Source organism: Cucurbita pepo, chromosome 2 (genome assembly GCF_057944985.1).
Source record: "Cucurbita pepo subsp. pepo isolate OVF chromosome 2, ASM5794498v1, whole genome shotgun sequence".
Classification (NCBI taxonomy): Eukaryota; Viridiplantae; Streptophyta; class Magnoliopsida; order Cucurbitales; family Cucurbitaceae; genus Cucurbita; species Cucurbita pepo.
This window is the reverse complement of record NC_141799.1, coordinates 727,436-753,139: the sequence shown is the minus strand read 5'-3', so window position 1 is coordinate 753,139 and position 25,704 is coordinate 727,436. Positions and strand designations below refer to the sequence as shown.

General features: G+C 36.0%; 6 protein-coding genes across 9 annotated transcripts; all 6 read right to left on the bottom strand.

Annotated features, from left to right (window-relative positions):
• Window positions 1–4: 4 nt before the first annotated feature.
• LOC111787500 (Pentatricopeptide repeat (PPR) superfamily protein) lies at window positions 5–3,634 on the bottom strand. 2 transcript variants are annotated; one of them, XM_023667484.2, is made up of 2 exons: window positions 648–3,634; window positions 5–144 (listed from the first exon to the last, which is right to left on the bottom strand). In XM_023667484.2, the coding sequence occupies exon 1, from the start codon at window positions 3,474–3,476 to the stop codon at window positions 696–698; it is 2,781 nt and encodes a 926-aa protein (XP_023523252.2). In that variant the 5' UTR covers window positions 3,477–3,634; the 3' UTR covers window positions 5–144; window positions 648–695. The 2 variants fall into 2 exon arrangements, with proteins under 2 accessions (XP_023523252.2, XP_086977806.1); XM_087121680.1 differs by lacking the exon at window positions 5–144 and adding an exon at window positions 546–574.
• Window positions 3,635–4,183: 549 nt separating this feature from the next.
• On the bottom strand, window positions 4,184–5,436 carry LOC111787502 (putative galacturonosyltransferase-like 1). The gene has a single exon (XM_023667486.2). It carries the CDS (start codon window positions 5,277–5,279, stop codon window positions 4,248–4,250), a length of 1,032 nt encoding a protein of 343 aa, XP_023523254.2. The 5' UTR covers window positions 5,280–5,436; the 3' UTR covers window positions 4,184–4,247.
• A 1,257-nt stretch (window positions 5,437–6,693) lies between these two features.
• On the bottom strand, window positions 6,694–8,229 carry LOC111787503 (calcium uniporter (DUF607)). The gene is made up of 2 exons (XM_023667487.2): window positions 7,587–8,229; window positions 6,694–7,279 (listed from the first exon to the last, which is right to left on the bottom strand). Exons 1-2 carry the CDS (start codon window positions 8,139–8,141, stop codon window positions 6,818–6,820), a joined length of 1,017 nt encoding a protein of 338 aa, XP_023523255.1. The 5' UTR covers window positions 8,142–8,229; the 3' UTR covers window positions 6,694–6,817.
• Window positions 8,230–13,817: 5,588 nt separating this feature from the next.
• Window positions 13,818–16,167, bottom strand: LOC111787523 (uncharacterized). Of its 2 annotated transcripts, none has more exons than XM_023667509.2 (6): window positions 15,713–16,167; window positions 15,155–15,281; window positions 14,617–14,756; window positions 14,453–14,512; window positions 14,282–14,350; window positions 13,818–14,184 (listed from the first exon to the last, which is right to left on the bottom strand). In XM_023667509.2, the coding sequence occupies exons 1-6, from the start codon at window positions 15,911–15,913 to the stop codon at window positions 14,113–14,115; spliced, it is 669 nt and encodes a 222-aa protein (XP_023523277.2). In that variant the 5' UTR covers window positions 15,914–16,167; the 3' UTR covers window positions 13,818–14,112. The 2 variants fall into 2 exon arrangements, with proteins under 2 accessions (XP_023523277.2, XP_023523278.2); XM_023667510.2 differs by having other exon boundaries at window positions 14,453–14,515; window positions 15,713–16,166.
• A 2,178-nt stretch (window positions 16,168–18,345) lies between these two features.
• LOC111787800 (DNA glycosylase superfamily protein) lies at window positions 18,346–21,442 on the bottom strand. The gene is made up of 4 exons (XM_023667853.2): window positions 20,805–21,442; window positions 19,457–19,598; window positions 19,057–19,198; window positions 18,346–18,888 (listed from the first exon to the last, which is right to left on the bottom strand). Exons 1-4 carry the CDS (start codon window positions 21,175–21,177, stop codon window positions 18,550–18,552), a joined length of 996 nt encoding a protein of 331 aa, XP_023523621.2. The 5' UTR covers window positions 21,178–21,442; the 3' UTR covers window positions 18,346–18,549.
• Window positions 21,443–21,580: 138 nt separating this feature from the next.
• On the bottom strand, window positions 21,581–25,635 carry LOC111787798 (J domain-containing protein required for chloroplast accumulation response 1). 2 transcript variants are annotated; one of them, XM_023667850.2, is made up of 8 exons: window positions 24,768–25,635; window positions 23,897–24,612; window positions 23,321–23,821; window positions 23,159–23,226; window positions 23,004–23,069; window positions 22,842–22,919; window positions 22,538–22,714; window positions 21,581–22,192 (listed from the first exon to the last, which is right to left on the bottom strand). In XM_023667850.2, exons 1-8 carry the CDS (start codon window positions 25,250–25,252, stop codon window positions 22,154–22,156), a joined length of 2,130 nt encoding a protein of 709 aa, XP_023523618.2. In that variant the 5' UTR covers window positions 25,253–25,635; the 3' UTR covers window positions 21,581–22,153. The 2 variants fall into 2 exon arrangements, 1 of the variants encoding a protein (XP_023523618.2); XR_015419768.1 differs by lacking the exons at window positions 21,581–22,192; window positions 22,538–22,714 and having other exon boundaries at window positions 22,847–22,919; window positions 23,128–23,226.
• Window positions 25,636–25,704: the final 69 nt, after the last annotated feature.

Genomic DNA, 25,704 nt, shown 5'->3' with positions numbered 1-25,704 from the left:
CTATCCAGAACGAAGGTAGCTTCTTCCAAAAATTGAAACTGCGGTGGATGTAGAGAGACTGGTGAGAAGGTGAAAGGGGATAATGTGTGTGAATTGACCACATTGTCCTCGAATACTTGATAACGCCCAATTCTCAATTTATTCCTTCATTAAAAAAAAAAAAAAAAAAAAAAAAAAAAAAAAAAAGGTAATTTAACAAAATAATTGTAAGAATAATTCGATAATTCTTAATAATATGTTTGAAATACTTTAATAAAAGATCATGCTTTTAAATAAAATCAAATTTCCTATAAATACCTTTCAAAAAATCACTTAAAAAAACCAAGTTAAAATATTACGTTATGGAGTGGGACTAAGTTAAAATATTAAAAATATCATACCGAACGAGTAGGGTTTATGATAATACTATAGGTTGTGTTGCCGAAGAAAGTTAGTATCGAGACGGTACATGTCTATTACCATTGAACTAAGCACGCCTGTATGAGCTGCCATACAATATGATCAATTATTGGACAAGAACTGCCGATGGAAATGGCCCCAAAGAATTGTGAATTAAACTGAGACCGAAAGCAAACTGTAAAAGAATGTGATTCTTTCTCTCTTTACATTCTGAAAATCTTTAAAATGGTCCGAGGTTAGAGAATTACCGTATACATTACAAAGATTTCTCAATTTTCCATCATGTCGTTGTCGACTCAAGCTCGATGTAGCGCCATGGATTGGACATCGGTTAAGCCATTTGATTCCGATGTCTTCTGCTTGTCTCTCCATTTGACGTAAACTCGAACCAGAAGTGAATCCATTGTGCTCGAGTCTTTACCTACCTTGATCATTTCATTCAAAAGCCCCACAGATTGCTCAATATCCCCTCGCTTACAGAGCCCGTGTATCAAGGTGGAATAGGTCACAGATGAGGGAGAAATGCCTTCTTCAGTCATTCTTTCCTTCAGTTTAAAAGCCTCAATTGTTCTACCAGCCTTGCAATATCCATCAATCAGAGTATTGTATGTAACTACAGTGGGTGATAAGCCCTTCCTAGGGAGTTTACGGAATAGGCTCAGAGCTCGATCGAGATTACCCGACTTGCATAAACCATTTATAAGAGCATTATACACATAAATATTAGGAACAAGACCTGCCTTTATCATGTCATCTCTTAAACAAAAGGCTTCATCGACTTTACCAGCAACGGAACATGAATGGATTAGGGAACAAAATGTGTAATTATCGGGATGAAAGCCTCGAAGTAACAGATCGGACAAGATTCTTCTAACATCATCGACCTTCTTAGACTTGCATAGCCCTGCAATTGCAACATTATATATGATATTGTTTGACAGAGGGATGCTCGTGGCATTTGAGCCAAAAGAATCCATAATTTTCTGTGTTTGAAGATGTCTTGGACCAGACTTGGTCAATTCCATAGAACATGAACGACCTACAACAGGATCAATATCTGCCATTTGATGCAAAATCAAACTTGCTTCATCGATCTTACCAAGTCGATATAGACTACTGACAATTTTGCTGCCAATAATAATATTTGGTGCAATCCCTTTGTTGATCATCTCAAAGTATGCACTATATGCTTTGTCCATCCTCCCTTTGTCACACCAACCTGCTATAAGTGAGCCATAAGTTACGACATTGGGAGATAGATCCCGGTCCGCCATCTCAGCTAGAAGACCACTCAATTTGTGTAATTCTTCATATTTGAAAACACCAGTAATAAGAGAATTGTACATTTCAATGGAAACGCCGATTCCCTCTCGTTCAACCATGTTCTTCAATTTTAAGGCTTCTACCATATTTCCAACTTTACAATATCCATCAATTAAAGTTCTATATGTTATTCCATCAGATGGACAGCCTAGTTCCTTCATCATAAGAAAAATCTCTTGTGCTTCCATTAGTTTCCCCATCTTACAAAAGCCATTGATCATGGTATTATAAAGAGTTGTACTACTTGCAAAACCCCTCGACAGTACGACCCTCCACATCATCATAGCTTTATCGAAAGCGCCTACTTTGAAAAATGCATCTAAAAGTGTACCATAACTAACCTCATCCGGTGCCACGCCTCTTTTCTGCATTGAGTTCCAAATCTGTAGGGCATGGTCAGCATAACCAGCATGGCAAAAACTCTTGAGAAGCATATTATAAGTCATAACAGTCATATTAACTCCTTTTTCGTGCATCTCATTACAAAGTTTGAAAGCTTCATTGAAATTTTCTTGTCTACAAAACCCATCTAGAAGAGTGTTATAGCTATAAGAATCTGGTCTCAAGTCCCAATCTTTCATACCAACCAACAGTTCTGCTGCTTTTTTAACATGACCAAGCTTACAAAACCCATTAATAATTGAGTTGCAAACTACAGTATTCATTTTTAAGCCTACTTTCAACATTGCATCCCTTAGTCTAAGAGCATCGTCCATTCTACCAGCACTACTATATGCATGAATTAAAACTCCATAAACATGCTCATCAACAAACAATTCTTTATCCTCCATGTACCTGATTAGCTTCTCAGCATGCTCCATCTGACCTCTCTTGCAATAACCTTTTATCAACAAAGTATATGTTATGGAATTTTCAGAGACGCCCCTTTCAGACATTAACTTCAACACCTTTTTCGCCGTGAAAACATCTCCTTGACTGACATATCCATCAATCAAACTATTGTAAGTTACTACATTCGGTTCGCAACATGACCTCTCCAATTCTTTCACAAATTCGAACGCTTCATCCACTCTTCCTTCCTTACAGTATGCATTCACCATTATTGTGTAACTAAAAATGTCGGGAAGGACGCCTAATGCAATCATTTGTTCATAAACAAGCAGAGCCCTGGATGTTTCTCCGTTTTCGACCAAATTACTCAACAAACTATTGCAGGACCTCAAACTTGGAACACGACCACACTTCCCCATATCGTCAAACACTCGCAGTGCAAATTTTGTCATTCCCTTCTCGGCATAAACCTTCAAAATCATATCAAAAACCGTAGGAGAAAACGAAAATTCTTTATAAACCCTCACAAGCTCGTCCCATACTACACACGCGGTGTAATTGTTCTTGCATAGAACCACAAGTTCATTCAAGTACACCCTAGCCTCTTCATGCATTCGGGCCCGTGATAGTATGTGAACAATCTTGCAATAGGAATTGATATTCGGTCTGAATTTTTGTTGACTAGAAGCCAATTTAAAGAACTCCAAGCAAGCATAAGGATTTAATCTGAGATTGCGAAGCACTGAATCCATCAATTCATCGGAAAAACTAAAGGAAAGCTTGGCGAGGGCATCGACTCGTCGAAGAACTAGAAGACGAGAGATTCGATCAACCAAATCCGATCGGTTCAGCTTCAATTCGTCCCGGAACTTCCATTGAAGAGTTCCAGATACGTGAATCGACTTCCGAAGAAGTAGACACGAATATAAGCGATGAATTGATGTCGGAAAGAACCTTATCATTTTCCGGCACGACGGAACCGATGAACTGAAAAGAAAGCTGCCGATGAAGTTGAATCCGCAGCCTCATTGCACTAATAGCTTCCGCATAACTGGCCATTATTTCTGTTTCAGAAAAAGCATCATTCCGTGTTCATGGAAGAACACAAAACACTAGGGCAAGAATTGGTTTATACTCCGCGTTTGCTTCGTGGCGCCATGGCGCGCTTGTTGTGGGCTTTTTCTAGTTTGAGCCCAATAACTCGATTCTATTATGGGTATGCTTTTATTTGGGCCCGTATCTTGGCCCATTATTCAGCCCAATGGCGCCCTTGTTGTGGGCTTTTTCTAGTTTGAGCCCAATAACTCGATTCTATTATGGGCATGCTTTTATTTGGGCCCGTATCTTGGCCCATTGTTCAGCCCATTATTATAATTGGGTCACCAAGATAACATTTTAATACACCATGAGATTTTGTAAAAATCTATATAACATATTTTCTATTAAAATATTAATATTAAATTGAAATAAAATTTCTCATATATATATATATATATATTTTGTGAAACAAAACTATTGAAACCCTAATTAATCAAAAATGGGGATTAAAGAAGATGGAAGGGAAGATTGGTTATTGACATTCAAATTTAGTACACAAAAAACGAATAAATTCCTCTATGTTCATCCCATTATTTTATTATTATTTATTTTTTGTCACAAAAAAAAAAAAAAAAAAAAAAAAAAATCTATATAACTTCAGCTCCGAAAAGATTCCTCCAATGATGAATGGAGGTTCAAGAATCGATTGAAAATGGGGTCTGTAACAAATCGTAGGGAGCCCAAAGGGCGTCCAAAGGGCAGGGCCGGTTCGCGTCCAATCGAGCCCACGGTTTTCCTTTGCCACTCCAATGCAACAAACTGACCGGACCCGGGTGCAAATCCCTGCAGAGTCCTCTGATATTGTCGCCACCGAGCCCGTGCTGGTTCCACCGGTGATCCACCGGAGAAATCCTCCCGCCGAACACCAACAAAAACGGAGGCAACGACCCCAATTCGTAGATTCTTATTCTCTTATGCAATTCCATCCATTCCTCAATCTTGGTCGTGTAGTCCCCGGCCCTCCACCGGTCCAGATCGATCACCATAACACCCGTGTTGAAGTAACACGCCTTCCGGTTCGCAAACGTTAAGGACAAAGACGGGTTGGACCAAAACGACGGCGTAAAATAGGCGGTGAAATTGGCGTTGCAGTACTCCGGCGCGGCGAGGACTGACTCGCCGCCGAGTGGATGAACGGCGAGTTTGGCAATGTCGTCGACGAGGATCAGGTCTGAGTCAAGGTACACGACTCGAGCGACGCAAGTGGGAAGGAGGTTGGCTAAGTAGCTACGTGCGTAGTTCAACGGACAGTCCAACGCGGATCGGATTGACGTGGAAATCAATCGCGAGGCCGCTTCGTCGTCGAAAGGGTAGAGTTGGAATTTGAGGTAAGGGAATGAATGGGAGACGGTGGCGTGAAGAGATGACGCGTTGGCGGATGCGGAATAGACGAAGTGGAAAATTACGCTTTGAGGACAGGAGGAGTGTTGAAGGACGGAAAGGACGGCGGCCATGGAGCCACGTATGTAAGCGGTGTCCAACGTCATCGCCACGTGGACGGCATGATTGAAGCAGTGGTGTTGTCCCTTCTCATTGCGTTTCTCCAGATCATCGGGCAGGGAAGGGCAGTCCGGGGAATTGAAAAATTGGGGGGCTTCTCTGAATATTGCGGCATGGGAGGCGGCGCAGACGGCGAGGAGGAGAAGGAGGAGGAGGGCGGAGCGCATGGCGGCGGTGCGGAGGAGAAAATGGGAATTATTTAGGAATGGGAAAAAGGGAAATAGGAGTGGGAATTTAAAATGAGAGTGAAAATGCAGACTAAAGGAGGAGATCCGACCGGGGTTCGCGTACCTTTCAACACGTTTTATTTATTTTATTAATTTAAAAAAAAAAAACATTTTTTTAACTGGCCCATTTAATCAAAGTCAGCCTGTAAATTTTTTTTTTTATATAATATACCAATTTGAGCACAGTTCAGTTCATGATGAAAAAGAAAAGGTTATTATTGGAAGCCCAAGAGTTTACCAGAAATTGAATATAAAAAATGGTGTTTGGGTGCGAAAGTTCTTTCATGAGTTGAGAAATCATTTTCCGGGAAAAGTAAAGAAGGTTGCATGCTTGGAGGCTACGTTTGGTTTGGGTGTGTTTTCCTTTTATTATTTTGAGTCATAAAAACACCAACCCTTTTTGATTGTTGTGTTTAATACACATCTTAAAAACCTCAATTTTAATTATTTTCTTCTTAACAAATCAAAATTAATTTTAGAAATCTATTTAATATAAAATTAAAAGACTTAAAAGGTTTTTTTTTTTTTTTTTAATTTAACCCATTTTAAAAAATTAAAAATTAAATATAACATTTTTAAAATGGAATTTATTGATAAATTAAGTGTTTATAACTATATTATTATAATATAATGTTGATCATATGATAAAATTGATGCTAACTTCGTATTTAAAATGTGTTTGGTATAAACTAATTGATTTATTAAATAGAAATGCATTTGCCATAAAATATAATTTTTATTTTTTAGAAATACTTACTGAAATAAAGATATTTGAAAATTGAGGAGGAAGGTTCGGTGTGCACCGACAGGCAGCCTGGCGAGTAGACCGCAACAGCGGAAACGCCTCGACTTTGTATGTCCGTACTTTCTGTCGCATCTTATCTTTTCTATAATTTTCTACCATTCATACCTTTGAAAATTTTTTGTTTTCTTTTCGTAAATTGAATTTGTCTTGTTCTTATTTCCTACTGTCTTGAACCTAATTTTAACATTTTCCTCCTTTTTTTTTCTTTTATTTATTTATTTATAATTGTTCAAAATAATACGTTTTTTTTTTTTTCATGTTCCGCATATTTCACTCTTTATTTTCCATTTTATTAATATTTGTAATTTTAGATTGAGTTATTCTTCTTAAAACAATTTTATTTTCCATTTTATTTGATTTTTTTACAAATTAAGAAGTATTTTGGTATCCCATGATTTAATTGTTATTATTAGAAGTTAAAATCCTTATCGATTCAAGTCTCCATCTTAAAAAAAATAAAAAAAAAATAAAAAAAATTACAATCTCGTTTTTTTATATATTTTTTTTTTTTTCAATGGTCCTATACAATACATGATATGAATCGATGTATCATGTCCAAAGCCGATTTAGATCAAGACACTCAAATAAAAAAGAAAAAAAAAAAAGCTGAATCCTAAAGCTCCGATTTTAGAAGAGAAAAAAAAAATGGAATTATTAAATTTACAAAAAAGTCTTATGATAGAGTATGGGCATTGGAAAACAAGGGTTCTTGTTGAGTTGGGTAGCTTGGATAGCAAATTCTCTTCAGCTCATTGTAGTTGTTGATGTCGAAATTCTGAGAGGCCATGAGTTTCTTTTGCTTTGCCTTAAAACGACGTCGGAAGATGCCTTCAAAAGTGGGCTCTGTGGAGGTTGTAAGGAAGAAGGCATAGGCAAGGGCAAAGTGAAGGGACGTCACGAAGAAGCAAATGGGCTCCATTACGTCCCAACTTAGCTCCCAAAAAGTGAGCCTCATGCAGCCCAATGTTTGGGCCACGAGAAGGCCCAATCCACAAAAGAGCTCGCCTTGAACCTGGGCCTTGGCCTTTTTGTCGATTATTTCCTTTTGCCTCTCCATTTGGGCTAGTTGTTTCAACCTTGGGTCGTCTGGTCTCGCTATTGATCCAGATATCATCGTTTCCATTGATTTAGCCACCTGTAAATATTTCAAACTCGTCAATCACTGAAGGATTTCAACATTTTCCATTTTCTTTGTTCAACTTTTTTAAATTTTTGTTTAATTAATTAACTATTCGTTGAATATGTCACGATTTTGTCCCAAAATTTCAACCACTTAAAACATGTTTCCAAATTAGTGATGATTTTGATTCTGTATATTCATGCAACACTGTTCATCGTCATCGTCCGCTTAAATCGGATCTCCGTAAGGGATGGATTCGGTCAGTTTTTTTTTTTTTTTTTTTAATCTGTAAATCTTCGCCTAATCGCACTTATAATTTTACCTGATCCGGCCGGAGGAACACGATATTTCCAATGACAATGACGCTTCCAGATTCATCCAACAACTTGGCGAATTCGGCGCCCTGATCCTTATTCCCACAATCTTCAACACAGATCCGAAAGAACTCGGAGTACGAGATCGAACTCTTCTGAATATTTCTCAATTTCGCCTTTAGTTTTTCGATCTGCGATAGCCTAATGATCTTCCTAGCATCGTCGATCGAGATACCACATCCAGAAACAGAGCGTTCATTATCGAACGACGACGGAGGAATGAGGCCGTCGAGGCGGATTCGATCGGCACTAATGTTGCGACCTCCGAGTTTCTCTCTGAGATCATCGCCTAATGGAAGAGTCAACAACTCGGGGATCCGAGCAGCGGAAGGAGAATGATAGATCGCTCTCCTCTGAAGAAAGCGCCTGAAAACGGACTTCCCGGCGGAATCGGGCGGAGGAGAAATGTAGTCGCGGCGGGAGGTCAAATTGATAGGCGATGGAGAAGAATTAGTTCTGAAACCATCAAGAAAGCGCTTGGAAATGGATCTCCGGAGCGCCATTGACGGAGCAGAGGGGGAAAATCGGGGGAAGGGAAATCGAAGCGTAAAATTAGGGCAGTGTTTGGATGATTGAGTTTGAAAGGAAGAGAGTGCAGAATTGGTTTAAATAGGTGGTCTAACCTTCCTGTAAAAGCCAGTAACTCGCGTGGGTCCCGCCTCGGCATTGGTTCGTTTCTTTCATTTTATCCTCAACTTACGTCAGCACCCAATCGATCTCATAAGACTCTAAATTAATTAAATTTAATTATTACATTAATTGTTAATTTCTTATTTCGTTAAATGACCATCCTACCCCTATAATTTATTTTCACATTTTCCTTATTTTTTCCTCGCCTTCAAATTTAAAAACAAATAAATGCAAAATTATAATAAATATCAAATAATAACATTAGCCCATACCCCTCTATTAAATAGATTAACAACGTGTAATGCTAATAACCATCGGTGAGATTCAGTTGAATTATGAGAATCATATATTTTAAATTATAGAATAAAAGTCTAAATTATTTTATGAATTAATTGAAACAATCTAATCTTTTAATTTTTTTTCTAAATTACAAATTTGAAAATAAAATTAGAATTTAGTTAGAAAAGTTAATTAAAATACAAAGACTAATTTCAATAACCAAGTTTTTTTTTTTTTTTTTCTTGCGTCAGATTCGATTTAGTTTGGGAATTTACTATAATAAAATATGGTTGGCACGAAAGAAGATGCTAACCATATTTCTCTCGGGAAGTCATTCATGACCACTTTTAACTAAGGCTTGAATTATATAAGATATCGAGGAATTTTTTAGCCCCACATTGACTAATTAAAGGGAAGATGGTAGGCATACAAACGAATGACACTATCTCCATCAGTATAAAACCATAACTTTTGCAGAATAAAAAGAACAAACTCAAGGAAACTTATACTTAAAATAAATAATATCATATTAACTGACATAGAAGTCCCATATATTTTTAATTATAGAGAGAGTGGTCCATGTGGTCCATCGCATTGGAGTACAGAGGGTGGACGAACATACGACAAGAGGGTTTTAAGCGGAGGGTTTTGTTATTGCTTTACTTGTCCCTCACGACTCGATGCTTTTTGGATACCTTTTAAATTCCAATTCCAATAATTCCAATTCCCAAATCAAAATCCAAATCCAATAAGGTATATACGTAAGCATTGTAATTTGATGGCAAATGGGAGGGAATCTCAATTATGGGCAATGGAGTATGAGCTCAAATTAGAATCCCAATAACTGGGAGCGATGGGGGATTATTGGGACAATTTTACTTTACCAATTTCCCTCCTCGGATTCCACTGTTTTATTCATTAACATTAATGATGCTAGTGGAATATCTATTTCTCCCATTATCCCTCACGTGATTTCCGCATGGATTCCCCTCCATCCTAAATAATTAATATTCACTTATATGCCATTTTATTTTATTATTTTCATTCTCGCTGCCACCTCTCTTTTATCCATTCCATCACCCTTCCCCCATTTTATTATCTTTTTTTTTTTTAATTAAGAAATAATTTTCTAAAAGAAAAAAAAAATGCATATCTAATAAATTGTTTTATTTTAATTTATTTTCAAAATATGGGTTTTTTTTTTTTTTTTTTTCTTCCAACAATTGCTTCTGGAAAATGGAATGTTAGGCATGAATTCGTGCCCAAAGAAAAGGAAAAAGAAGAAAAAAGGCATGAATTCGTGAACCTTCTTTTAAAATTTCAACTTGTCTTTTTCTTTTTTCTTTTTTTAAAAAAAAAATTTGGACGGGAGACGTCCATTTGTTAAGTGCACGTTTTGGTTCCGTCAGGTCAGACGTTGAAAAAGATGGCTCCGCTTGTAAACGAATGTTAGAGTCCGTTAATATAAGCCGCCGTGTCGGGATTGGAAAGAACAACGGCACGGCGTTAATTAGAAGGGCATTTCGGTAAATAAAGTGGTGAGTGGGAATCCAATAGGCTATATTGTGGAGCACGTCAGTCGTCCGTTATGGTTTAGCCAGAAATACTCATCCCTAATTTTCCATGTTAATTAAAAAAAATCATTTAATTTTAAAAATTTTACATTTTTTTTTTTCTTGGTCTTTAATATTAATTTTCGATAATTGATAAAATATATGACGAGGATAATGGTAAAAATAATTAATTAATTAACTCACATAAATAAACATCAAACAGATACTTACTTAATTTTAAATATTAGAGATTTAAATTTTGATACGATATATATTGGATTGAAAAATAAATAAGATTAATAATTTTAATCAGTTGGGTCGTTTTCATGAAAACATAAAAAATGAAAAAAAAAATGATGTGTAGAATCACATTATTGTCACGTCCATCATACTTAATATCTAAACGCTAATTTAATTATTTAAAAAGAAAGAAAGGATTAGGAAGTTTGAGGAAATAATGAATGATTGGTGTTATTAGGGTAATTTAATTAAAGCGAATGAACGTAAGCCCACTGAGGAATATGATAGCCAAGTAGATGCCATTCTTTGCCACAATTCCCATGCTTTGTTCTTCTGACGATGTCCACTTCCTATTTTATTTCCTTTTATTTATATTATATATATAAAAGTTGAATGAATTGGATTAAATTTTTATTTCACTACCCATTTTTCTATTTTTATTAAAGCATATTACATTCTTAAAAATATCGTTGAAAATGTGTCAACTTCACGCGGTAACTTAGAACAATATTACTGTGATGTCCCACATTGGTTGGGGAGGAAAAAAAACCATCATTTATAAGGGTGTGTAAACCTTCTCTTAGTAGACGCGTTTTAAAGCTTTGAAGGGAAGCTCGAAAGGGAAAACCTAAAAAGGACAATATCTGCTAGCGATAGATCTAGGTCGTTAATTAGACATGGATGAAGCAAGACCGAAAAGGAGACTTCCATGCCTTCTATTTCATTATTCATCTCAACAAAATTTACTATCTATTTTGGTGAGAATCAGCGCGAAAATTTCCGATATTTTTTATTAAAAAATAATTTTTAATCAATCATTTTCATTTTTAAATATAATTTTTATTGAAAAATATAAAACATCAAGGTCAATAATATTTTATAAAAAAAAATATAATATAATATTCTCAAAATTTTGATTCTATAGACATCTTAAAAATATATGGAACCAAAGCAAAAATATCTTAAAATTATTATTTAAATAAAAATAATCTCGTACGGACGGTGGGATGTGAACCTTGAATAAAATATTTATATATATATATATATATTTTTTTTGTCAATTCACTAAAAACACGATTTTATTGGTTCCTGAATTTGTTGATTGGTGACGTCTTGTTTTCAATTATCACATCTTTTTGAGTGATTTGAAAGGGTTCTAGGCTCTATATTTTGTTGACTTCTAAATAATAATAATAATAATAATAATTTTTACATTTAAAATAGTTTTTTTTTCCTCCAATTTTTGTAATTTATTCAATTATGCACGTATCATATATGTTTATATATAAGAGAATAGAGTTTAGAGTTACGATAGACGACAAAATAATAATAATAATAATAATAATTAAAAAAATCATAAAAATGTACCAAACAATATGAATTTCTCACCACATTTAATTATGGTTGATGCATCCCTTTATCCAATTCTTTTGAAAAAAAAAAACTTGAATAATTCAATGAATTGCCAGCATTTAATTTGGCGTTTTATAAATTAAAAATAAATTGTTTTATATTACTACAAAAATCGGTGCGGGAAATACAAATAAGAACCACAAAAATTTATCAATATTTTCAGCTTTTGTCATTATCCAACCTAATCGAACATAATATTACGTTTTTGCCCCTTTTGTTTATATCTAATTACCGTAATTTTGAAATTTAGGAAAAATAAAAATAATTTGACAATATGGAGAGAGATAATGTGTTTTGTGAGTGGGCGTTTTGAGACAAATTTCTCATACAATGCTTCCTTGTGTCAGAAACAACTCAATTTTCACATTAAAAAGTAGTCAAATCTACAATAATTGAAGATAAAATAAAATAAAATAAAATAAAATATAAATTATATATATAAAAAATAATAGTTCATTAATCATGTCACCAACTTCACCACAAAGGACGATCAAAATTGATTCTTTATCAGCAATAATCTCCAATTATATATCAGTAATTTATGCTCGTTAATACAATATAGTCTAATAAGCATATATTGTGTTGGTATAAAAAAATTACAATATTACCCATAGAATTTAATAAATATTTTGAAACGATATATGTTTTTTTTTTTTTTAAACATTATTGAAAATATTTAGATTGGTGTATTTTGAAACTTGGCTTTTTTCACTATTTAGAAAGTGGGAAACAAATGAACATAAAGAAATCCCAACATTGTGGAATGTGGAATGACGTCGTTTGAATCACATCCACATCTTTCTTCGTATTCAACCATGGAACAATTTGCCAAATGTCGTGCCAAAATTATTATCCATTAAAATACACCACACAATATTAAGACTTTATTCATTTTTTAATTTAATTCTTATTTTATTTGGTTAGGTTTTAAAAAATGTCATTTAGTATATAATATTATAATTCACTTTTTAAAATTTGAAATTGGTTTCTAAATCGTTCGTAAATAATGAAGTGACTTATAATTTTTTGATTATTTTGATGAAACATTAAATTTCAACTAAAATTATTAATTTTAAAAGGTATGGACCAAATATAAAATAGTTTTAATTTCCTTAAAATATAAAAGTAAAAGTAAAATAAAATAATATTTATATTTTGAGTGCTGGGCTCTGTCTGTATCACTAAATGGGCCCAATCTATTATATGATAGACATATTTGGGCCTGCTGGAATAAAGGAGCCCAAGGTTCACCATCATTGGGCCATGTCTTTTGGTTGTTATTGGGCTTTGGGCCTACAAAATGAAGCCCATAACAAAAAGGTATCCAAGGGCCCACTAATCCTCAAAAGCACCGACACGCTTTTTTTCAATGGCACATGAATTTTCCACTCACGAGGAATTGAGGCGGGAAAACGATTTAAAATTCGAAAAAAATATAAAGAAAAAGGCCGAAGATATTTTCCCTTCACCAACTCATGGCCGACAATACGACTTCAACCAAAGCGTCATGACGTCCGTCAATAATTTTATTTAATATACAAAGTAATATTAAAAATATTTAAATCCTAAGTTTTTACCGGTAGAAAAGTTACCGAGCAGTAAAATCTTGTAAAATTAAAATACATAAAAAGTAATTAATATATCGTCCAATAAAGTAGTAGGTTTCCTAGATTGGTGGGAGGAGTGTGGGGACTTTAGCAGATTGTATTAAATGAAAAGAGGAGAGTTTGGTAGCAGAAGGACAGCAAAACGTGAGAGGACCCCGCTTTGATTCTAAAGATCTTTTGACTTTAATTCTCACATCCGAGACATTGATAGTCAAGAGGCTTGGGTATACGTCGTTGGACTAAAGAAGGCAACACAATTTCGAATTGGCTGACTCACTCGGTGGTGAGAGTGTAGCACAATTACTTACAAATGTCTCACAATAGCACGATTGTGACACTGTGCACTACCCGCCCCCGTCCCGATTCTTTTCCTCTGAGCCCTTAGTCTATAATACAGCTTAACACTGTTTGATTCATTGACAAAATAAATAGAGAATTAAAGGAATGTACACATTCATTTCAAGATACCCACTCTCCCAAGTCAGCATTCAATCAAGGTTTAGGAAAACAAAGTCACCAAGGACTTGTCAGTTTAAGAAGGTCTGCTAGCCTATACGTACATTATATATATATATTATATCCTATATTTATCTACCATAATTACACGAACAAACGGGCAATGAATACCTCAAAAACAAGCCAGGATTCTTATATTACAGAGAACCATCAATGTAGCAGGGAAGTGGGAATTTTGGTACCGGTGTTTTTGTTAGAAATGGATGAATGAGCCTGGTGTTACAGCCATTACTCGGTCATTTGCAAACGGTTTTGAGTCTCTTTGCAGCATGGACGAACCCGACAATCACCTGCAACTCATCTAGTTGCTGCACGAGTGAAGTGAACAAACAAACAAGTCATGTCATGTAGTTTACAACATAGCTGATGTATTTTTCGAAAGGTTCAACCGAGAAAATTGATTACCTGTGACATGAAATGCCTTTGAACGACATCCACCAACTGCTCTTTCGATGGGTTAGGAAAAGCATCGACCTAGACGATATAGAGTTCTCTCAATCATGGTGGTAAAATCTTGCAGTTTAATGGACATGTGCCCAAAATATGCTCACATTTATCGAATAAACGGTAACTTACGAGATTGAAGTGTCGCCAATATCTCCATAGAGCAGACATTTCCAGTTTACCGAGGTCGACCTTCTGTACAAGAAGGTTAAGAAAGATCCAACTTATTAGATTATGAGCCTAATTATATCTCACTTCAACAAATGAAACAAAAGAGTCGTTTGTTTCTCAAGTACCATGGACCCACGAGGGATCGAAATAGACCCCTTGGACTGCGATTCATACGAGAAGGATCGGCTGATAGTTTTGTGCGATGATCCCGACGATTTGTGTGTCCTATATCTCAGTCTATGGGACTTCAAAGTATCATCAGATGCTGGGAAATGAAAATACCAAAAGCATTATGAAAAAAGGATGAGGAGGGTCCAGAAGAGAGAATAAATGCCACAACAAGGTTTGGAAGAAAGTAAAAGTTGAATGAGCAAAGAATCCAAAGAGTACCAAACTCAACCACTGTTACTAAAAAGCATATCATTCCACAACAACTACAGTGGGCCAATGAAACAATCACTCGAAACAAGCAAGTGTTTTAATGATGAATTCCCTAATAAGAATTGAAAGGAAAGTGCAGACAAATAGCTCTCTTTGTGCCTTTTTTCTATGTTTAATCGAGGCCAGCTTATCGAATTAACCGATCTAATCCATTTAAAGAATCGACAGTTCAATGTTGTTCTTCAGTCCAATGAATAAGAATTGAAAAGATTCTAAACTCACCCATATCCGATCCATTCCATTGCAAGTTTTCGAATTCGAGATCATCGTCGTCCTCGTTGCCGGTTGGGGCTTCGATTACACTGAGGGCATTTCTCTGTAGCTTAACTTCAATGCCATTTGTGAGAACCTGAGGGTTTTTAATTTCAAGATTAAATACTAAACCTAGAATATCAAGATAATCATGGTGACCTGCAGATATCAAAAGAACAATCCCACTGTTCTTAAATCAATGCAACAGCCAGACTAATCACCAGATTATCCCTAATTGCATAAAATCGATTTTACATTGTGAAATGAATCCGCATCACTAATCACCAGATCCATAGATCAAACTGACCATGCAATTCTTAGCTCAAACCTCAGATTCGAAACCTATTCAAAACTCAGAAATGGATGCAATAAACAACCAGAAATCGCGATAAAATGGATTAAAAAACTGCGAAGAAACAGAACATGGAATTGGGGAAAACCACATTGATACTCAAAATTGATCAAATCACGACTCATTGTACCCTAAGCTCATTCCCAGAAACAGCCCAATTTAACAAAGCGACGTACCAGCCAATGCCATCCGCCCAAACCAACAGCCTTCTTAACAACGCCTTGAAGTCCAACGAGCACCGATTTGGTGCGGTTGTTTCCGGTGACGACCACTTTCGTATGACGAGGAAGAACAGAAAGCTCCTCTTCACTACTATCGCCACTGCTTTGCAGCTGCGAGAAGCCGCCATTAACGGAGCTTTCCACTGCTTCAAGCATTCCGAAAACCGTTGGCGATGAATTCGGGAAAATAGAGCGAAATTCAAGAGCAGAAGAGACTAGATATTACTCGATGCAGAAAAATCATGCAGTTGGGAGCATGTTTTCGGGAATTTCAGCGGCAAGAGACAGCGAAATAGCTGAGAAATTTGGGAATTTTCGTTGACAACAAACACAGAGCAGAGCAGGAGAGAGATAGAGTAGAGAGAGAAAGAAGAGAGAAAGAGAGACGCTGTGTTTTATGTGAGAGAGAGAAATGAGAGTGACTTGAATTATTAATTGGTTTGTATTACTACGAATCCCGACGACGTTAAAGCAACCAATTACAAGCCGCCACGTAAAATTATTGTTATTTTGTTTTTTTTTTTCCAAAAATCATCTTTATTATTATTTTTGTTCATCCCGCCTTTCAACTAAATATCTCCTTCCCCTAAATTTCTTTTTGAAAAAAAGTACAATAAAGCCATCGAATAAATAAATAAATAAATATATATATATATATATTTGTGCTAATAATAAATAAAAAAGAAATCTATTTTCTTTTTATGAAAAAGGAAAAACTGTTTGGTAATTACAGTTGTTGTAAAAAACTCGACACGGAATGAAAACCGCTAGCGGTTTCTATTCAAATACAGGAAATGTGGCAGGCAAGGCGACAGGAGAGTCAAATGACGATAATACCCCTGAATAATAGTTCAATGTCGGAGGACACGGACATGGACTTAATGGAAATGTTGTTTTAAGATTCCGAAATTAATATTAATTAATGAATGTTGGAGTTTATGAAATAGTGAGATTAGTTAAGAGAATGTGACACAAGTCAACCGAAAATGAGCGTGTAAAATTACATTCGAGCCCACAACGTTTATACGGTTTTCTTAGACGATGCTATCCTTAACTGTAACTATGTTCGAGTCGCACAATAAAGAACATTATTTCAATTTTTTACGTGATTTTTTAGAAAATCAAAAGCAAAATTATTTTCTTACGTTTTTTTTTTTTTCGTATTAATAATCAATTGGGAGGAATTTGCACTCGATTACTATAGATTATGTTATTGCATTTTGTAACGGAAATCAATTGTGGGACCCACTTTCAAATTCGTAATAATGTCTTGTAACCTAATTACAAATAATAAAGGGTACTCAATTAGATTTTCGTTGACTATTATCAAAGATTTACATTATTTTTTAAGCTTACTTTTTCTCTATTTATTCTTTTTTTTTTTTAATTTGTTCATAAGGAGAGAAAAACATTAAAATTCATAATTATTTAATTCTCCTATTTTTGTTTTATACTGAATAGTTATTTTTAATTTTAAAAGTTTAATATAATTATACTCATAATTATTTTATAACATATTTTTCCCTAAGAATCCGTACTCTGCTCTTGCATGTGTGACACAATTTGTGTATAATTTATGGGAAGAGAAATAAATAATAAATATTGTCTTTTTCCGGGATTTGGTAAAACAACAAGAAAATATATTAAATATAGTTTTATTGTATATTTTAATCCTTAAAAAAACTCAATTTGAATTTTGAATTTTGTTAAATAAACTTTTTATTTTCTTATAAATATTACACGTGTTCGGTTTCTATTGGTGGGAAGAAACATTTGTTAATTAAATGAAATTGGTTGGCGCGCAAACGACGTTGAAAAGGAGGGATGGGTTTTGTCCGTTGGATCATTTCCCGCCAGAATAAGAAACGATGGGCCGTTGATTGTTGAAACGACAGTGGGTTGGATTGGATGGGATAATATAAAAAAAAAAAAAAAAAAAAAGTTTCCCTCGCTCCAATGTATAAAGCCGACGAATGTGTCGTCCAGCTGTCATCCACTTTCCCTTCCCGCAGCACTTCGACTTGTCAATTTCAATCACTTTCAAATTTCCAATATTATTTTTTTTAATCTATAAATTTTATAATATAATTATATTAATATGAATAGATTTAATATTTAGGTGTGATTTTCATTAGGTTCAATTATTTATTTATTATATTTTTTTAAATCCAGTCGCTTAACATTGATAGATATAAAAATTAGTTGATAATGAATTTTATGCGAATTTAAAACTAAAAAAAACTTTTAAAAGATGTTATTTAAATTATGAAATTAAACATTCAAATCTTATAAACATACACATATATTTACTTTTTTTTCAATAAAATTTTTAAATAGCGCTTTCTACGGTGTCTTAAAAAATATTCTTAAAATTTGAATAATACCCTTTAAAGTTTAAAGACTCATTATTATTTCGTTTAAAAAATGCTCTTAAACTTGCAATAATGTGCACGAATAAGGAGTATTTTTAAAACAAAATATTAATGGTTTTTGTGCGGGTGGCTACTTGGGCCACCGCCAAGTGAGTAGGCCGCAGTTCTGCTGGGCTAACTTTAGCCACAAGGCCCAATACCTAATTGACGTAAACATTCGGTAATAAGCGATAAATATAATTACAAGAAACCAACATGTTTGTCGTCCGTTAATACATCATCATCATCATCATCTACAAAGAAGCAATTAAAAATTCTAAACAGGCAGTTAAACTCAAACTACTCAGAGCCATTTTTTATTAACAGTGAATTGTAAGATTAGTTAGAGATAACCAACCGTTGTCTTTGAACACGTTATGATCAGGTCGTCAAGGAAGACTTTTCCAAAGCTCGAATAAGCAACTCCGATCTCCGATTTTCTACTCTTAATTTCATGTCATCTATGACGGTTGCGTCGCACTCTTGATACCTGAAGCAGTCGACCAAGTGATCGTTAACAATTCCGCTAACTTGCAAGAAGGAATAAACCACAGTTGGCCCGACGCAACGGAATCCTCTCTTCATCAAATCCTTGCTCATGAACTCCGCTTTAGGCGTCTTTACCGGTACTTGACGACCATACCGATATCGGTTTCGGATAGGCTTCTTGTTAACAAAGCTCCAACAATAGTTGCTGAAGGAACCAAATTCCTGTTGAATCTATGAAGGTGAAGGGATACAAGACAATGAAAACGTAGAGAGATTCAGCTTTGAACCACTTGGAAAGGGATGGAAGTTGAGACAACCAAACGCGTGTATTGTTATGGATGGATTTAGCTTAACAATAGAGGCAAGGAAGAGATGAAGCTTAAGCAAAACACAATATACCTTGAGTACTTGGTTAGCGTTCTCCACGATTGCACGAAGCTTTTGATCAGACAGGAGCTGCGTGGCATTTACTTTTAGTGTCGTAAACTCAGCTTCTGTGAACTGTGCTATGGAAGATGGGTCAAAATCATTGAACACTTTCCTGCAAAAAATGAAAAAGAAGTAATCAACATGTTACCAAATATGTCCATTTTACACTCCACATTCCATTTAAAATCTACCCAGATTCCACCCTGTCTAGTCTCAGATTTGTCGGAGAGGAGAACGAAGCATTATTTACAAATGGAGGACAATATACGTTAACGGTGGACTTGGGCAACCATCAATATCGACCCAGATTCCAATTTGAAGAATGAAGTGATAGAAACGGGGAAGGTAAAAGAAAGAAAGAGAAGAAGACCTGAAAATGTGTCTCTTGCTGAGGATCAAGGGCCAAGTAAGCTCTGCTAAGGCTTGTGATAATACAAGTAACTCAAACAGCTTCTTGTCGTCATGAACTGGGACTCCCCATTCTTCGTCGTGAAAAGCGATGTAAAGTGGGTCTACAAGAAACCATCATAAACATCACAACATGAGAAGAGATTCAAATTCGAAAATGAAAGGGATATTTTTATGAAATACATTGCCTAACATATAGTAATTACTTGTAATTCCTCCTAATAATTTTTAAAATGTAATAAAAAGATCACCACAACATTGTATGTAATCTAAATTCTAATTTAAAAAAAACAAACCGACGTTCCCAGAATATAAATGAACCGAGGCAGAACACAACTTTTATGAAGTATCCGTTCCACACAAAAAAAAAAAAAAATAATAAAAAAAAAAAATAATAATATATAGTCTTAATTAATAAAAATATCACTGAAATGGATATTCTTTAACTTATCAAAAAATACTTTTGATTTTTAAAAAAAATACTTTTTAAGTTAGTTTCTATTTAAAAAATATCTTGAAATTTAAAAGGTAACATTAGTAACCAAGAGAAAGTCATCTATCTATCCCATAGATAATCTACAAATAATTTAAAATTATTAGTGTTATTTTATAAGTATTTATAAAACATGTAAAATACATTTTTTAACTTAAAAAAGTTTAAAAGTTGTTTTTAAAATAATAATTAAAAAAAAAGTTTAAAAGTACTGAAACGTTTAATTATATATTTTAAACTAAAAGTTAAAAAGGATAATTTTAAAACAAAATATTTTTACCTCCCACTGTTTTTGAATATTTAAAAAAAAATTAAGACTATTTTTAAAGTATTTTTGAAACTTTTCATAGAACAAAATAAATATTCTTTAAATAAAGTAATTTTTTAAAATTAATTTAGCACATTAGGATAAAAAAAACCACTAATTAAATGTCGTTGTCCAATCAGCCCCCATCAACTTAGACGCCGCAATAAATACTTTGGTCACGATATCACCTTAAATTTTGATTATTGCACACTACAATTACATACTTTACCGACATTTTAATTCTGCATAATTTCAATTATAATTTGTTTCATTTTTCCGTACTCATACGTTCTCCTCTAATTAAATATCTAATTGCATTAAAATACAAAATAATGCAATAAAGGTACAAAATGATTATTGTAATTAAGCTAAAGATTTATTATGTTCGGAATTGAAAATTTCTTTTTGTTCCTACCCTTCTCATATCCATCATTTTCTCAACAACCAGAAGATTCCATTTAATTAATTCAACTACGTAATATTCAATGATAATCAGAGTTTTAAGCTTACCAGAATAAGGCGTTATCCAATCACAGCGTTTCCCCGCAACCGAGAGCCCAGGCGACGTTGTGGTTGCGTTAGCGTCACCGCCGGCAGCAACAGTCTTCACAGGCTTGGGCTTCGCTTTCAGATTGAACAATTTGGCCGAATAGTTGCTTGATAAAGAATCGGAAGAGCAGGAGCTCCCGACGGAGACATTGTCCCGAACAACCGATTCAGAAACCACCGGAAGCGCCTTATTCTGCTTCACTGTCCTCTTCAAGATCTCCTGTTTGCATTTTGGCTTCTCAGGCGCCCTATCTCTGTTCCCGCCCGGTCCAAGAATTGCTCGGGACTCCAAAACCGGTTCAGCATGCGATTGGAGCTTCGTAGCCACAGACATTGCTCAAGAAAGATATCCGTCAACTCAAATTCCTTCCAGAATCGAATTCGGTGGATCAAAACGGAACAAGCTCGGCAACCGTCAAATTATACCGAGACACAAAATAACCGTACGATCTGAAGGCGAGACAGAGAGGAAAATGCAGCGATTGTTGAAACTGAGAGGGAAAAGAAAGCCCTAGGGTTTGTCAGTGAAGATCAGAAGGGCGTGGCGAGAGAAAGAGCAGAGACTCCGTGGGCGGAGAACGACGAAGAACCGGGTCGACTATTGAAAGGTTATTTAAGCGTGGATTTGGACGGGATACCTACAACAGCCGGTAACATTGCACGCGTGGCGACGAACTTTTACCGGTTTGCCACTACCTACCATCTATATTTACAATTGCACCATTGTCTAATAAAAATCGAATGAACGACGCTACTTCTTATTTAAATAGTGGAAATCCAACATTTAATGAAAAAAATAATAATAATAATAAAAATGGAAAAGGTGGTGACTTCGAAACACGTGGAAGGGGCAAAAATGGGGAAAGCTTAGGCAAGGCGTCACAGTCAGTCGGTGACGTGGAAAAAGGAACGTGTCGCGTTGTATATGGCCATTCCATTCCATTCCCCAATTTCGGTGACCGTTTTGAAAAGAATCCAAAAGTTCCTCACCCCTCACCAGAAAACCACAAAAAGAACCATCAATAGTGGCAGTGGGTAACCAACGGCTACCTCCACCAAAAATCTTTTACACTTTTTTTTAAAAAATTTAATGGGCTTCTGCCAAGCCCATCAAATTCATATATGTCAAAGCCCATGAAGCAAAGGCCCATACTTTGAATTATTGTATAATTGTTACCACAAGAAAATATTTTAATTATTTTTTTATTTTTATTTTTATTTTTTTTTTATGTATACAAATGTAAATGACAATTTTAAAAAGGCTTTATATGGACACTTCTTTGTGTCACCTATAATGCTGTGATTTCATGTCATAATCCTCCCAGTGTATTGAAATGAGCCCAAGCCTCCTACATGAATTCAAACACTTCGATTAAGATATATATATATATATATAACAACAAGAACCAGATTAATCCCAGCCAAGCATAGCTCTCGATCTTAAACGTTAAAGGTTTCAATACCTACCCTCGTTTAAAACGTTCAAAACTTCAAAAATCCGAGCCAAGCACAGCTCTCGATTCTAAATGTAAAAAGGTTTCAATATCTACCCGCGTTCAAGACGTTCAAAACTTCAGAAATCCCGACTCTTTAAAACATTCAAAATATCAGTTTCGGTCTAAAGACGTGACAATCAAAAGAAGAATTTCTGGTGTGCGGTTCTAAATATCATATGTAGAAAAGAACTTGAATACCTGCAATATTTCAAAAACTTTTGCTGCAATATATTTTTGATCTGCTGAAGCACCCTTCTGTTGTAGCTTATCAGGGTGTAGGTATAACAAAGCTTTCTGATAAGATCTTTTGACTGCATTTCCTTCGATTATATCGACGAGAGGAACAGGTTTCCATCCGCTCTTAGGCCAAAGAACCTTGCACGCACACAACCAAGAACGGTTTATAGAAATCGAAAAATATCGAGCGTGGACCTCAAGAACGAACTACGATGTAATTGATGAAGCAAGACAACCAACAGAGTTTATAAGACAACAGGCTCACATATTGCAAAGTTGACAGTAGCGAACGTATATTCCCTTCCTTCCCCTTTGACCATTGTCGTATTTTGGTATCGATATCCTGCATTATAAGACGGTCTCATCAGTTTACGTCCTCATGAGCTGCAATAACCACAATACATGTATTTAATGGGAGATGCATTACTTGTAATTCTTCACGAACATTATCCGTTTCTCTCGAATCCTCATAGTCTTGTGGTAACTCTTTTACCTATTCACGAACCAACCCAATTAGCTTTCGATACAAAGAGTTCGACCACTTTCCATACCGACGCATAATTTTCATAAGGATAAACATACTGAGAAATTCTCTTGGAACAGCTCCTCCACATCTGGAACTGTAGACTTGGAGACATTACGAACATGAACTGATATCGAGAAATAAATATGTTATGCAATGGATGATCGAGTACGCACTCGAAAAGAAAAATATGAAGAACACAGCACAGATGCAGGACTGACCAGTGTTCGGTGCTGGACAACCCTCTTTCGAAGAAGTAGAGCTATTAGTGTAGCTAGCAGCTATAGAGTGAACATGCACTGACTGCTTGGAAACATCATCTACCTTGATGGAAGCATCTGTATTGTTATTCAACTTGGATTTCTCTTCCTTGCTTATTTTATTGACAGTTGCCTGTGTTTGAGCTTTTGAAGCACTTTCCTGCTTCCTTGTAGAGCTATCATTTCCCAAATCAACTATGTCTCGGGATTTCGATGCAGGTTCGTGGTTGAAAATCTTGACGAACTCCGAGATTCTTCCACCAGCTTTCTTTCTGTCAATGTTTTGTCGAGATTCTGTGTCTGAGCTTAGGAAACTTGGATTTTTCACTTTTGAATTTCTCAGTGAAGTTTGTTTGTCCAGTTTCTTTGAGCTACTAGTTAGCTCAGAAAGATTTGCTGATTTCTTGTCACTTTTCGCCGTGATGTCTCCTTGCCGATACTCTTCCGATATCCCATCTTCACCTGCACGAAACGAAACTAGTTGTGAGAACCAGATAATACAAGCATGAAATAAACGAAACTCGTGGCAGGACGTACTTTGTTCACCATCACTGTAGAGAAGGAAGGAACTTAGAGATTTAGCCACATGCTTTCGATCTTCATTTGTTGTCGAACTCATCTTTTTCTCTGCTTTTTCACTCGAAACTTTCTCGAGCTTTGCTGGCTGAGTGATGTTATCAGCTTCGACATCCTTATGAGAACTTTGTCTGCTCAAGTTAGCTGAAGGTGCAGATGAAAGTTTTTCCTCAAAACTTCGATCAGGCTTTTCATTCATCTCCTTCACGACTCTATTCGCCGAGCTTGAGCTTCTCCTAAGCAAAGTCTTCTCTCTTAAACTCGATCCGTTCCCTCCTCTCAGTGGCATCATTAGAGGCACTCCTTTGCTTGCCCATTTGTAAATTGAGAAATGGAATTGAAACTGACCACCACCATTCGAATCTTCTACATTATCTTCTCCCTTCGTTGAACTGTTCCTATTCGACGGATTATCGGACTTTCTGAAGGATGGCATCTCGCCGCTGCTAAGAGGTTGGAATTCAGATGACAGAATACCAGGCCAATCCAACAAATTGTGATCACTTTTAAGATCCTCGAAACGATGGCTCGAAGTGCTGGAAGAAAATCTAGACAGAGTGAACCTAGAAGCATTTGTATGGCTTCCATTTGACACAACAACCTTGTTTCTTAACGGGCTCGAATTGCTGGATCCCAACGCTGGCAGATCAGTCCCTTTAGCCAATCTAGATGTTAGGCTGGCACAAACCAGAAGAACCAGAAGCAAGATATTAATAAATACCCAATGCACATGAAAGAAACATTCATCAAAGCTAAGAAAATCATCCGCCAATAAAATTTTGGGGTGAAACCCATTTCCAAATCAAGAAATGGAGGCTGAAGGAAGAAGAACCTTAATTCTGCTGGGAGGGAAGAACTTCCGAATGGCTCTGCCGGCGGCGGAAGTGGCCTAGCAGGACTTGAGACCCTCGAACCAGGAACCGAAGAGAAAATGTCAAGTTCATGCCGGCGAGGAGGAGTCGCGGATTCATCGCCTTTAAAGATATCATCGTAAAAATCATTGCTCGAAAATCTTCGCCCGTGAGGACTGTCTTCTCCGAACACCGGTATCTCATTCAAACAGGACCAGGAACTACTCCGGCCCGGCGGTGCGTTATCGCCGCCGCCTTTCAATGCGAAGGAACCAGCCGTTTCCGAGAAGCTGTACCGCGTTTCATGAGCCGACGACCGCCTTCTCGGAGGGCCACCGAACACGTCGTGAAAATCAACATCGTCGGAGTCCCGATTCGGGGCTCTCGGCGATGAAGAATGATTCGTGAATGATCTCTGAAGCGAATAACCCAAAAGGATGTTCTCCCTCTGCGACGATTTCTCCATTTTCTTTCCCTTTAACAACGCCCCATCTAACCGATTGTCATCTAAACTTCCTTCAGCCGCTTCAATTTCAACTAACAAATGGCGGGAACGGAGAACCCGCGAGTTTCTTTCATGGGTTCACTCAGAATCTCTCGACGAAACAGCTGCAAAGGAAGGTGAAGAAAAATAGAACAAGGATTTAGCGGAGGAGCTTATTGAAAACGAAAACACAGAAGAAGACAGAAAGTGGGGTTGAAGACAGAGCCACACAAGCCGTTGGAGAAATTTGGATAAGAGAAAAGCTCCAAGCCAATTAAATAAGGATCATTAGGCTGGCCTTTTGGAATTAGGCTGCTCAGAGCATCCGCATCAGCCAATTAAAATTCCCTTGGTGACAATTAATCTGAAATTTCTGTGATGTTCATTAACTCAGAAGTCCCCACAGACAGCCAAAGTTTAGGAAAGACAAGCTG